Source organism: Botrytis deweyae (assembly GCF_014898535.1).
Source record: "Botrytis deweyae strain B1 chromosome Unknown BDEW_010, whole genome shotgun sequence".
NCBI lineage: Eukaryota > Fungi > Ascomycota > Leotiomycetes > Helotiales > Sclerotiniaceae > Botrytis > Botrytis deweyae.
This window is the reverse complement of record NW_024066217.1, coordinates 1,161,849-1,175,707: the sequence shown is the minus strand read 5'-3', so window position 1 is coordinate 1,175,707 and position 13,859 is coordinate 1,161,849. Positions and strand designations below refer to the sequence as shown.

Here is a 13,859-nt window from a genome sequence, read left to right as displayed (position 1 = left end):
CGAGTTTCCATATCGAGTTAGTCTTTCCATCGGACGCCCCTCTGCACTTTCCAATTTCCATCTCTAGCTTCACTTCTCCCAGGGAAATAGCCAGTGAGAGTGTGAGAATATGAGAATAATAAGTGCAGATATTTCCCAAATAGAAGTGATAACGAAGCAAACCTCGACCCACTTGATTCTCCAATCTTATCAATCAATATTTCACATTGACCAATCACAGTCCACATATTCACAAGATTGTTAGAAGAATATTTGACATGACTCTTCTGGATTGTTCGGTTTGACAAATTGGCTGAGATTTGACTTTACAACATTTTTGGAGGGGTCAATTCAATTTATCCACCACTTGTTGAGAAATGAGTATGTACAGTAGTCATGTTGCAATCTTGAGAGAGATACGAGGAGACCATTTTCCAATTCTTTTATCTTGCCCAGTACTACATCGATTGTCTATACCTAGGTACCTATTATATGATAAGGCTGAACGCCACCGAAGAGGCTGAAATCTCGAATACCCGCATCCATACTGATAATTTGGAAAAGAGAAAAAGGTTCCTGGTGTTCAACATATTACCTATAATTGGTCAGCTAGTTTTCATGAACTCTGATTGGTTGTAACCCCTGAAGGAGATCTTAGCTCCGAGTGCGGAACGCGACATGTGAGATGCGGAGTTTGTTCCGACTCGAAATCCGAATTATGTGAGCAGAATTCTTTCAACGTTTCTAGAATCATACAACACCGGTAATATTTGGTGATCAATATATGGTGGATTGGTTGTATGACTAAACTGTCTTTAGATATCTACAGAGTATTAAGTGGCCTGGTCTGGAACGAACGGTTCAGGTAAGCAGAATGGCTGAATGGCTTGTTCAACCATATCTACCGGGGTAAGTGTTGATGTTTGGATTCGTGGTCACGTCATATACATGTTGGAAGACGATATAGATAGACATCATATAGGAATACTTTTATGGAAATACCTTGTAGCCTTTTGTCATGTTACCCAATGGATTTTTGGAAAGTTGTGAAGATAGTTTCTTAAATAAGCTTGATATGTTTGTAAGCTAGCCTGGCCATTAGATGGTGTCTTATGGAGCCTACTCATACCTTCTGGAGGACTAGTAGTCGGGAGTCGGGAGCGGGGGACAGGGCGGGGTCTATTTTGGAACCGTTTTTCTCCATATTTCCTGGTATGGCTATGCTCTCGAACCTGGGATTGGATAATATGATATATCGTATTCAAGAATTATTCATGGAGGTTTCAGGATTGGAGATGGAGCAAGCAAATACATTCAGCCCAAGGTAAATTTTGTATGCACTCAATCCAGACAACCAATTCCTTTTACAAGACAACAATCTAATTATTCACGATCTGGGAAACTAATGGCGAAGAATAAAACGCATCTCTCGTATGTAAGCTGGTGTTATGTAAATGGCGTAATTATAGAGACGCTCAACACCCAAAGGATAGTTAACATCAATATCATATCATTTCTATACATCAATCATCATTAAAGGGTAAATCTCTACCAAAGCGAGCTGTGAAACTTGTAGGGTTAGTCTAGAGCATATAATATTTTGAAGTTTTAACAGAGGAATTCGATGAGCCGTAGTGAGCGAGGGCAGTCCTGAAATGTTGAATACCAGCATTGGATGCGATTTGATAACTGTGTGAGTTTTTAGTATTCTGTATCAAATGAAAATGGGATGTCTAGCTGTTGAGGATAAGCCTGTGATCGGACTTCTACAATGAGGCTTTCTCATGAATTGCGAAGTGGAAGTCGCCTGCGTTCAAAACGATGAAACCATGGGGTAAGGAAGACTACAAACACAGATCGCAATCGATTATGAAAATGAAGTCTTTGATATGAGGGCATCGAAACAATAGATAGTAAGAATAATAGGGAAAGCCCTTGAAGATTTGACCTTTGCAGCTGGGGTTCTTGAGAGGATTTCGTGCCCCAAAGAGGGGTCTATTTCACATTCTGTAACCACTATAAGTGGTAGACCAACCACTCAAATTCGATCATCAAATTGGGACTAAATTTAGGGGAACTGTCTCTTGAAACATCATTGCTCCAAAAGTTGGGCTGTGTAACACATGTCTTCCTTCTAGAAGCCATCATCGTTCAAGCAGCATGACCGGCGATGGGGGGCTTGCTCTCATGATGCCAGTAGAATCGATAAACCACAACAATCAAAACTAAAGATCCGCTAGCTTTCCGGGGCCACTGCCATGGAAGTACGATCGAAATTCAGGAGCAGGTTCTGCACGCTAGTAGCATATGTTGTATCTCTCCGTGCTACCAAATCACTTGCCAATCCATTTATCAGAATTTTGGATGAGTACTGACTATCCAGCAGGAGTTGGAAAATAACCTCAAAGCGAAGATTCCAAATTGCTAACGAATCAAGAAAAACATGTTAGTACCATCGTTGCCCGTAAAATTTCGAGAAATGATAGCAAGGCTCTGCTGAATACAGGACAAATCATTGTTGCTGTGTGGCATTATACTCTTTTCAAATTCTGAGTGGGGCTCAGGAACTCAATTGAGAAATCGACCATGCTGGTAGCATAATTCTTTTTCCAGGACAATTTGAATACGGTTCAAGAATTGTAGGACACAAAGAAACTTCATACCACAAGAATGATAAATGAGGTTGTCTCTCCACACAAAACGCCAAGATTTCATACTCGCTTACCCACACTAGCGTCACACGTGACCACACTTCCAATTTTTCAAATTCCACCACCACATCAAAATTTCTCCCTCGTGCTCACAACGAAACATCGACAACACGACAATCCCAACGCCAACATCTACAATGGCCGCCGAAAAGCAAGCTCGTACCGGCCTCGCCGTCGGTCTCAACAAAGGACACGTATGTTCATGAAATTCCCCATTTCGGGGAACAAAAAACCCGCCCGTCTCACCTCTTGGAGGATCTTCTTTGCGAAAATTTGAGAAGATGGACCGGCTGATTTATGTTGTGATATATAGAAAACCGAGGCTCGTGTCTCCAAGCCCAAGGTTAGCAGAACCAAGGGTCACTTGAGCAAGCGCACTGCGTTTGTTAGAGATATCGTCAAGGAGGTTTCTGGGTATGTTTCTTCCACTTTTCTCTCGAGAGTGAACAATCAACTAATCATCTTCCCAATAGTCTCGCACCATACGAGCGCAGAGTCATCGAATTGCTCCGTAACAGCAAGGACAAGCGTGCCCGTAAGCTCGCAAAGAAGAGGGTATGTTTTCCACTGCCCCCACATCACCAACATCATATCACCACGCAAGACAAATACTAACTTACCAACAGCTCGGTACTTTCGGACGTGCTAAGGCCAAGGTCGACGAGCTCCAAGGTGTCATTGCCGAGTCCCGCAGAGCCGGTCACTAAATCCCCAACCTCATATTCTCTCACCACAAAGAAATCACATCTCATCTCTCCAATACAATGGATTGATAAATGGGTTTATGATGGATCTCCACATTACACAAGTCAAGTGAACGGGAATTGGAGCTGTAACAATGAAGAATTTTACGATTTACTATGATTCTGGGAATTGATATCTGAAGCTGCTAGTAACCATAGCATTGATGAAGATTTCAGGGCAAAAATAAAATACCTTCCAAAATTGTTTTTATGGTCCTTGATATTTGGCTGCCATGTGAATTCTTCTATTGACTTTTCATGTCTTGCACTCTGATCTAATGAGAAAACGAGGAACAAAAACGCCTATCGCTATGATTCCCTTTCCTACCAGCCTAATCAAGGGAAATACAAAGTCTCAAAATCAAAGAAGTCCAACCACGCGCCCTATGAATACTGTCATGAATCATCATCACCTAGTGCACAACTCACTCTTTAAGCATCAACTGGCGGAATCTAAATAGACGCTGCTAAAGTCAACATGGACAATCCATCCATCCACCATTCTCGGACACCCCGTCCACTTCCTCCCTCCATCTACCTCTTCTTCAGATTCTTCATAATAAGATTATGCAATCCCTTCTTCTTCTTCTCCCCACCACCATCATCCTTCTTCACCTCTTCTGGCCTTCTCTCCTCTTCTTTCTCCTCCACACTCTCCACAACGGGTACTGGCTGCTCTGTAGCTTTCTCCCTATAGACATCCTTCAACACCGGTTTTCCCTTTAATCCCTCAATTTTCGCCGAATCTTCCCACGCTAAATTAACCACCGTTGGACCCTGAATTCCTAAATGTTTGATCAAGAATTTACTCTCTTCATTAGGTATTGTTTCTCTTCCTTTGTTGCCCTGATAGATCAATTTGAACGGTTCATTCTCATGCACGATTAATCCGCGGACATATTCATAAAGCCATTTTCCGTGCGACTCATTAGTGATGGATTTACTAACAGCCATTTGATCTGGGAATCGAATACGAAGAGGGATTTCTTTGATTTTGGATAGACGATCTTGACGGGAAGTTTCAAGCGCAAGTTCTTCATCGTAGGAGAGAAGTTTCGTGTTTTGAGAACTATTTTGAAGACGAGATAGCACGGATTTGGCGTGGTGGATGGTAGGAATGTAATCGGCGTCGTTATGGGGGGCGAGGGCTGCGCGGGGAGTGGAGTTGTTGGGGGCGGAGAAGACAACTAATGGAAGGCCATCGGGGCCAAGAATTTGAGGTGAAGTTGAAGGGTCGGTCGAGGAGGATGGAGGTGGGTTGGGAAGTGTAGTGTTTGTGGTTGCGCCGGCGGGTGTGGGTGTTGAATAGGGAGTTGTATCTGAAGGATCAGAATCCTCCATAATCGTATCTTCATTTCGTGGTTCTGATTCAGAAGAAGGAAGATGAGTAATATTATCCGTTACAGCTTCAGTCTTCTGCGGCGTTTCGACAGAGACTTCGGGTTCTTGCTCTTCCTCCTTGAAATACTCTCCAATATCCTTCATAGCCTCCTCAATGGGTTGATCCGTCTGTCGAAATGTAAGTCTCAGCAATCCCGTCCCCTTATTCAATCCCAAATTCGCAAGCGTCTTTTGTAAATCTCCAAATGTAGCCATTTCTCTCCCCATCACATTCAGCACCGGCATCTCATACACCATGCGACCAGCTCCTGAAGCACCATTTTGTAGTTGCGCTACTCCTCTTCCCGTGAAATTTAAATTCGCACCCCCGTTGCTCGACTCGAATTTGCGGAGAACAAGCCACAATGTTGTATTACTAGGAAAGGTATCTTTCAATCTCCCGCCCGGAGCCGCAGATGCGAGATCTTGTGGTAATTGGAGCGCAATGGAAACTGGAGCGGGTGATCTGGAAGCTTCGACCAAGGTGAGCTTTGCGCCGGGGGTGAGACCAGTTTGACGGTATGTTTGGGATAAATCGATGGGCTTGTCGTTACTTTTCTTGAGATCGTAGTTGGTGTTTTTCTTTCCAAGCTTCTTGCAGGCTTCGGAGACAACTTCACTCATGTAAGTTCCGGGAGTGACTTTTATGGTTGCTCTGTTGAAGCCCTTATCGATGACTACCACGTTGGAAGCCATACCTAGGAATTGGTAGTTAACGCAGTAGATGTTATAAATTATAGAATGATTCGACTATGAGATTTTGGGAGTGATCGATATCGACTTGAAGTAAACAGAAATATTCCAGGTCGAAGTTGTTATGGTGTATTCGTAGGTCTTTCTATAAAGTTCTGTGATATTTGTAAGGGTGTTGGAGGTTTGTGGCGGGGTGTTAACAAGCTCGTAGTCAATTAACCTTGTAGATGTAGAGTACGGCGGAAGTCAAACCAAGCAAGTTAATCTATGAATAATAAGGAAACAAGTCCAAGAATATAATTTGCTTCAAATGTACTCCTTCAAGTAGAAAGTATTGAAAAAGAAAATTCAATTCAAAATCCCTTCCTTTTATATATCGTAGGTGTAAATTGATTTCATTAAGTACGAGGTAGCTGATGGTACCTGTCGTATCTCATAATCGTTGCCTTGTTGGCCCAAGCGTCAGCTTGAGAGCTCAACATCGACGCGCCAGCCGTGTCTACCTTGTCCATATCTCTCTTACAACCTCGATATTACAACCCCAGACCACTTCAACTTGAAATCACCAAACCCTTTATCTGCGAATCTCTCTAGAAAAAAAAGAGTACAATTGCCGTTCTCTGATTTACCCAGTTCTTGATACCCTGAATTCGTACCCTTCATTCACAATGGTAAGCTTGCTCTAACTACATAAAACCATACATATCTTAAACATGTTATCTACGCTATGAATAACCAGCTAACACCTACATCTAGAGCTCTCCATTCTCCATCAGTACGCTGCCCTCTCTATCCTACCATACCCCAACCCCAAACCACAAATACTAACCATTCCCCTCAGATGGCGGTGCCTGCGTAGCCATGGTAGGCAAAGACTGTGTCGCCATAGCCTGCGATCTCCGTCTCGGTCTCCAAGCCCTAACCGTCTCCAACAACTTTCCCAAAATCTTCTCCTACGGCCCCTCTGTCTATCTCGGTCTCACCGGTCTTGCCACAGATGTGTCCACCGTCTCGGATCTCTTCCGCTACAAAGTAAACATGTATCGACTCCGCGAAGAGCGCAATATTTCTCCCACCACCATGGCGAATCTCGTCTCGAGTTCGCTGTATGAACGTCGCTTTGGTCCGTTTTTCGTTAGTCCTGTGGTTGCGGGATTGGATCAGAAGACTGGGAAGCCTTTCATTTGTGGTTTTGATAGTATTGGTTGTATTGATTTCGCAAAGGATTTCATTGTTAGTGGAACTGCAAGTGATCAATTGTTTGGTACTTGTGAAGGATTATGGGAACCAGATTTGGTAAGTCTAATTCTCTGGATCTTTTTTCCTTCTTGACATATTTGCGGGATCAACTTCTGGGACGGTCATATGGAAAACATCTTTGTGGGAATAGGAAGCTGTTTTATCACATATACCATATAAAATGCTAACAGCTCAATTCTCAAATTCAGGGACCAGAAGATCTCTTCGAGACAATATCACAAGCACTCTTGAACGCAGTTGACAGAGATGCCTTGTCAGGTTGGGGAGCCCATGTTTACATTATTGAGAAGGATAAGGTTACCAAGAGGTTATTGAAGGGCAGACAAGATTAAATGGTGTGAATTATAACGAAGCCGTAATTGTGATGGAGGACGCAGTTGTAATCTTGAAGGCATGCGAACTCGTATCCCTGACAGAAAACGATGCTTACGACGGTATGAAGACAATGCTCAGGGATTCTCGCAGGAAGCAGTGAAAGGGGCCTTCTTGTGTGCAGATAGCAAGCACGCAAGATGGAAAAGATTTGTAGTATTAGATCTATCTAGCGAACAGCCAAGGCATCAAGGGTTTGATAGATACAAAACGAGCATAAATGACACATCTACGTAGACGTTTGCATTTCAATTTCACTACTGCCTCTTCAGGAATGAACTTTGCAAATATGTAGATATTTTTCTTAAGATATCCAAGTAGCGAATCGGGTGGTAAATCATGCGCATGTAATCTTATATTCTTGATTCAAGTTCAATACCCCTTCCTTTGTGTGAGTGGTATCGTACGTGTATGTTAATCTAATATTTACCAAAATCTAATAATTTACACCTCCACCGTTTTCTGTTCAGCTACCGCAAGTAGCCGTTTTGATTCCCATCCAATTGCGCATTCTCCAAGCCAATCCATGGAGACCCGTCTATTCTTTCTTTGGTTTTTCTTGAATTGCTGATTTTTGCATGAAAAATTGTCTTTCTAAGAATTTAAGACCTTCATCAATGATACTAGTAATCAAAAACGTTAGCAAGGAAGATCATACATGTGTAAAATCAGATGTCATAAGATGGAAAGGGGGAAAAAACTTACATAACAGGAGCACTAATAATAAGAACCGCCTGCCACTCGTTCCAGTTCAATGGGAGAATTGAAAAGAGAGTTTGCAAGATAGGTGTGTAGAGGAGTGCAAAGTGTAAAGCCATGGACAAGGCAATCGCGTAAACCAACATCATGTTCTCCCAAAGAGGAAGGGTGAGAAGAGATTCACTAGAAGAGAGAGCATTGACGGCGTTGAACATTTCGATGACGACAAGGATCGAGAGGGAGACCGTGGATGCAGATTTAGCCATGTCGTTTGAGAACATTTGGCAGCCAATGTCCGAGAATTGAGCCGAACATTTGTGGAAGTGAGATAATTGCCAGAAAGTAATTTGTGGTCCTTCAGAGTTGTACATGAACCACCATGCATAACCAGCTACAGTAGCAAGACCGACATAGACACCAATGACCATGTAACGGAAGAAGAGCCAGCCACCGATCAATGCTTCATCACGCTTTCTTGGTTGTCTCTTCATGATATCATGATCAGGAGGGTTAAATGATAAAGCTGTAGCTGGGAGACCATCGGTAACAAGGTTGACCCACAAAAGTTGAACAGGAATCAAAGCCTCTGGCATACCCACTGCTGCTGTCAAGAAGATAGAAACAACCTCGCCAATGTTAGAGGAGATGAGATAACGGATGAATTGTTGAGTGTTGTTATAGATAGATCGACCTTCTTCAATGGCAACCTCAATCGTGGCAAAGTTATTATCGGCAAGAACCATATCGGAAGCAAGTTTAGAGACATCAGTACCAGAACCCATAGCAACACCAATATCGGCTTTCTTGAGAGCAGGTGCATCATTGACACCATCACCAGTCATAGCTACCACTTCACCAGCTGATTGTAGAAGATCTACGAGCTTGGATTTGTGACTTGGTTCAACACGAGAAAATAATGAGGCAGTCTTAGCAGCAACCAATTGTTCGCTTTCGCTAAGATTATCAAATTCTCGGCCAGTATAACTTTTGCCCTTGAGATCTTCAAATTCTCCGAAAACACCAATTTGTTTGCAGATTGCTTCGGCAGTGTTGCGGTTATCACCAGTAATGACAATGACTCGAATTCCGGCTTCCTTACATTTTCGGATGGATCCTGCTACCTCTGGGCGAGGGGGATCAAGCATACCGACGAGACCAAGGAGAGTCAATTTTTGCTCAAGTTGGGTGTATTCAGTAGTAGTAGTTGCCGACTTCAATAATGGATTGGATCCAACATCTTCCACGCTAGCGAGTGCGATAACACGTAGACCTCTATTACCATATTCGACGACTTCTTTCAACAAAAGCTTCTCAAGTGTCTCTGTAAGTGGGACTCTCTTGCCATTGGATCCAACCAAAGTGTGAGTGCAACGATTGATAACATTTTCCGGGGCTCCTTTGACAAGCAATTTTTGTTGCTGGCCGTTTCCGACAAGAACAGACATGCTCTTTCTATCGCGAGAGAATTCATAAGTAGCGAGATGAGGAGTTCTCTTTTCATACCAAGAGCTTGCGTGGTGAAGAGAGTCACTTGCCGCAATGCTGGCTCTTGCTTGATTGTGAGCTCCATCCAGGGTGCCAATTTTCTCTACCAAAACACGTAGAGCGCCTTCAGTAGGCTCTCCAACGTTTGAGTAAGTGTTAGACTTGGAATCAAATGCAAGTGCAGATTCGTTACAAAGAGCTGCTACTTCGGCCATTTGAAAGATGGTATTCGATTTTGTGGCTACATCTGTTACCACAGTGCCATTTGAAAGAATGTTACCGTTGGGAGAGAAGGTAGTTCCTTCAACCTCCAACTCCTCAAGATCAGAACCTGCTTCATTGATATAGACAACCTTGTTGACACTCATTTGGTTTGTAGTCAAAGTACCAGTTTTGTCCGAACAGATCACGCTGCAGCTACCTAGAGTTTCTACTGAAGGCAAACTTCTAACAACGGCATTCTTTGCGGCCATTTTACGGGTACCAAGGGCCAAACAGGTTGTAATGACAACAGCGAGACCTTCTGGAATAGCTGCAACACCTAGAGATACCGCAATCTTCAAGTAGTAAATCGCACCCTTGGCAAAACTTCCATGAGAAGGATCACTGAAATGAGGAATATTGATAAGCCAGACCACAATACAGATAACTGAGATGACCTTTGCCAAAGTGTCTCCAAAATCGTTGAGTTTTTGCTTGAGTGGAGTTGGCTCTGAAATTTGTGCCGTAATACTTTCGTGGATGTCACCAATAGCTGTAGAAGATCCAGTAAGAACGACAATTGCAGTTGCATGCCCAGTGACAACAGTGGTTCCAGAGAAAAGCATGTTTACTTGATCCTGCTTAACGGCCTTCAAATCCTTGACAGCCGTGGTACTTTTTCCAACACTCTCACTCTCTCCTGTAAGAATGGCTTGATCGACCGAGAAACTGTTGCTCTGAATTGCGAGGACTCTGCAGTCTGCAGGAATTCTGTCTCCTACTGCGATTGTGATGATATCTCCAGGAACCAACTCTTCCGCACGAACTCTAGTGACATGTCCATTTCGAATGACTTTGGCTTCATTTGCCGAGTATTCTTGAAGGGCCGCAATTGCTTTCTCTGCGCTACTTTCTTGCGATACACCGACGACGGCATTAAGAATTAAAATGGTGAGGATCTATGTTGATACATTAGCACCGCGAAAAAGCCAATCCTGACGGGAGAGTCAAAACATACCACTGCGGGGTCGACAAAAGCAGTCCATCCTCCTTCATCTTCGAAAAGAGCTAAAACGAAGGAAATGGCCGCGGAACCGAGTAAAATAATAACTAGTTGATCTTTGAATTGTTCGAGGATAAGTTCCCAAATGGGAGTTGGAGGCTCATCTGCGATAGCTGTTTTATGATTAGCTAAAGCTCCAATTCAACTGGCGCAAATGATGCAGAAGAGAGGGATATTGCGTGCTTACCATTACGACCATACTTCTCCCTTGATGCAGTAATTTGAGCATCTGTGAGACCTTGAGATTCGGATACGGAGAAATGATCCAAGACCTCAGAGGTCGATTGGGAATATGCACTGTCCATGACTTTATGTTATGTTGAAGACAACGTGGGGCAATCTGTAGAGAGAGGAAGGATTGTAGCGATAATAGCCACTTCGTTCAAATTGATTGTCTCATCTAAATAGGAAGAATTATGGACAGATCTCCCTTATTTGAAAAATCAAAAGGCGTACGGTACGATGAGCAAGAAAGAGAATTCTATGTATCGTAGGTAGGTAGGTAGATATTCAAACGAAATGATTCCAAGGTTCCAAGGTTAATCTTGCAGTTCCAAAAAGAGATGCAATTATTTAATAATATCTGGGTAGTATCTCTCTTGAACAAGTGTCCTTTCTAGGAATCTATCTTAATCATAAATCATGAATCATACGTTGATTTGATTGGTTGAAATTCCAGATTTTTTTCCAGTTCCCTTATTATTAATTAGTAAAAGAAGTCGCCTTCATGGAAACGGGGTATGACATTGCCGATCCGGATGCGCATGTTCAGAGTGACTGTGATTGTGACTGACTGTACGAGTAGGTAGGCTCACACTCGCTCACAGTAGGTAATCATTGTGACTTGAGTGAAGCTTGCCCAGGTGATTGTTGATACTGCTTGGTCTGTGCGTTGATCTGTGGAAAGTAGTAGAAGCAATGGTAGAAGTAATTGAGTAATCTGGTAACGAAGGCTCGAGGAAGGGTTGCTTCTTGGAGATAACTGCCTCGATTCTTGATAGGTACAGATTGGAATTGATATTGATTGTGTATAGTATCAAATCAGTAATCTTCTACATCTCCTTTTCAAATTGCCTGCCCCCACGGCAGTGGCCCTCGGAGAGCCAGCGGAGCGTCATTTCATTCATTGAAATGGGATGAATTGTTATTTATCACCACCGTTAGGAGGTGCATGGTAGCGATAGATGAAAGGCATGATACTTACAGGAAGGTCTCAATCTCACTGTCCTTGGAATTATAAAGCTTTCGTTTCACAGATACATCGGCATCGTATCTTCAACTGACAGAATAACCCGCGAGCGACCTGGGTAATTTTTCTGCCGTTTGTCTGTGAAAAGCAGATTCAGCGCACTGTATCTGAATATTGATTCTCCGAAGAAACGATTGTATTCACCGATGGAACTGAGTCCAGGAGTACTCCGTAGCAAAGCATCAATCAATCTTATGATTGATGTACTCCGTCCATCTCAACATCATTTTTGATCAAGAGATATTCACAAGGATGAGCCTTCGTGTTGGAACGATGAAGGAACAGAGGGGCGAAGCGAGTTGTACCGAAAGTGCCCAGGAAGCGATATAACTCGACAACCTAGATCCAACGGCATCTCTTGATTCTCTTCACATGAAGCTTGGTTTATGAACATGCAGCCTCGTTTCTTTTAGGATCCTCCTATTAACTAGGTTCTATGGAAAATTTACATTTCAATCCGTCCCAACTCCATCAACGACCGGTCTCCGATTGGTTCTAATTTGTAGTAATCCTTGCCTACCACGAGGTAGGTAGACATGATTGTTCGTCACTCATTGTTCTCTGATGGGTCGGAAAAACATAGCGGTGCTGGGCCACTGCTGGCATCTCTCAACTCCCACCTTCCTCGCATGATAAAAATGCCGCCAGCTGTACAGTATTAGAGTTCTAAGCACACTTTTCCCCACTGTTCTGAGAACTCATTTGTTACAACTTACCATATATAGTTTCAGGAAAGCACGATACTAGGTATATACTTCCCATACTCCTGAAGCCCTCGGATCCCATAAGCGTTGGGATGGATCACTTGAGCTGACCGAAGGCAGGTTGGGTTGGTACAGTATTTCGTCTTTCGTCTTTCGTCTGAAATTTAGGATTGATCGCATAGAATTAAGCAAACAGGGGCTTTGTCGATCTCGATCAAATAGAAGGCGAATAAGTTATAATGTGATCTTGAACCAATATGTAGGAAATAGACTTGAGACACGAATCCTTGAAAGCTCCCCATTATCAGATTACCGGAAGTTCCGCCTTCAATTCCTAGATTTTCTAGATTGCAACCAAACCCTGGAATTGATGGTGACCCTTTTCAACTAATGAGACAAATTATTGGTAAAGTGTTCTGTATTTGATAACGACTAATCCTTTCTGACTTTATACCTACCAGGTAGACAAGAACAATACTTCGCCGTGCGGATACTCCGAACATTTCTTTGAGGTTGTTGTTGATTTCCAGTTGTCACAAGGGAAATAATCCACATCTGCGTGGGGCAGACATCCCATACCAACACCCTTTAATGGATCAAGGGACTCATGACTGTATTCATAATTGAGGCCAGACCAAGCTTTATGTTTCTGAAGAATCTCTACGATTACTCCTTAGAATCCCTCGAATCTCCTGATGTTCGATATGCCTTTGAATGTGTGGTAGGTAGGATATGATCCTTCCGTTGCTTGTCAAGGAGTGTAAATTAAGAGGGTTGCCATACAACAAAAGTTGACTCATTGATTCATCATTGTACATCAGCCAGCCCGATATCAAGTTTCCATGATCTTCTTTTGATAGGATGTAGGTGTAGGTGTAGGTGTAGGTGTAGGTGTAGGTGTAGGCACGATAGAAGAGAAGATAGGTAAGGTGAGGCCATATATGTATTGGGTAGAAAAGATACCGACCACGACTACCTACCTGGGTAATATCTACCTACCTAGTATTGAACCCCTCATTTAATGAAGACCAATGAAAGATTGATTACTTATAGTTGTTGGCTCACAAATGTCGTATCTCCGTGCTGGTGAATTGAGACTTTGCTTTTCAAATTGGTTGTTGACATTATGCCATACGCAGTATGAGAGAGGTATATCACCATGTCATTCATTATCTTTCATTCTAGAAGCATTCTAAAGACTTTCTTTCTTTGGCTCCTGTCCCAGAGGATCCGGTGTAAATCATTCACTTGTGAAGATCTTTTATTTGATACATCCACACTGTGGTCCCTCCTACCTCCTGCCTCCCCCCCAGGCAGTTG

At 42.9% G+C, this 13,859-nt stretch overlaps 4 protein-coding genes across 4 annotated transcripts; 2 read left to right on the top strand and 2 right to left on the bottom strand.

Annotated features, from left to right (window-relative positions):
* Nucleotides 1–2,827: 2,827 nt before the first annotated feature.
* EAE98_005423 (uncharacterized protein) lies at nucleotides 2,828–3,397 on the top strand (the record flags this gene model as incomplete). The annotated part of the gene is made up of 4 exons (XM_038953045.1): nucleotides 2,828–2,884; nucleotides 3,004–3,104; nucleotides 3,164–3,245; nucleotides 3,317–3,397. 4 exons carry the CDS (start codon nucleotides 2,828–2,830, stop codon nucleotides 3,395–3,397), a joined length of 321 nt encoding a protein of 106 aa, XP_038810887.1.
* Nucleotides 3,398–3,967: 570 nt separating this feature from the next.
* On the bottom strand, nucleotides 3,968–5,509 carry EAE98_005422 (uncharacterized protein; the record flags this gene model as incomplete). The annotated part of the gene is made up of 1 exon (XM_038953044.1): nucleotides 3,968–5,509. The coding sequence occupies one exon, from the start codon at nucleotides 5,507–5,509 to the stop codon at nucleotides 3,968–3,970; it is 1,542 nt and encodes a 513-aa protein (XP_038810886.1).
* Nucleotides 5,510–6,174: 665 nt separating this feature from the next.
* On the top strand, nucleotides 6,175–7,098 carry EAE98_005421 (uncharacterized protein; the record flags this gene model as incomplete). The annotated part of the gene is made up of 4 exons (XM_038953043.1): nucleotides 6,175–6,177; nucleotides 6,263–6,281; nucleotides 6,348–6,802; nucleotides 6,955–7,098. The coding sequence occupies 4 exons, from the start codon at nucleotides 6,175–6,177 to the stop codon at nucleotides 7,096–7,098; spliced, it is 621 nt and encodes a 206-aa protein (XP_038810885.1).
* A 578-nt stretch (nucleotides 7,099–7,676) lies between these two features.
* On the bottom strand, nucleotides 7,677–10,891 carry EAE98_005420 (uncharacterized protein; the record flags this gene model as incomplete). Its single annotated transcript, XM_038953042.1, has 4 exons — nucleotides 7,677–7,761; nucleotides 7,844–10,482; nucleotides 10,542–10,699; nucleotides 10,774–10,891. The coding sequence occupies 4 exons, from the start codon at nucleotides 10,889–10,891 to the stop codon at nucleotides 7,677–7,679; spliced, it is 3,000 nt and encodes a 999-aa protein (XP_038810884.1).
* Between the last annotated feature and the right edge of the window lie 2,968 nt (nucleotides 10,892–13,859).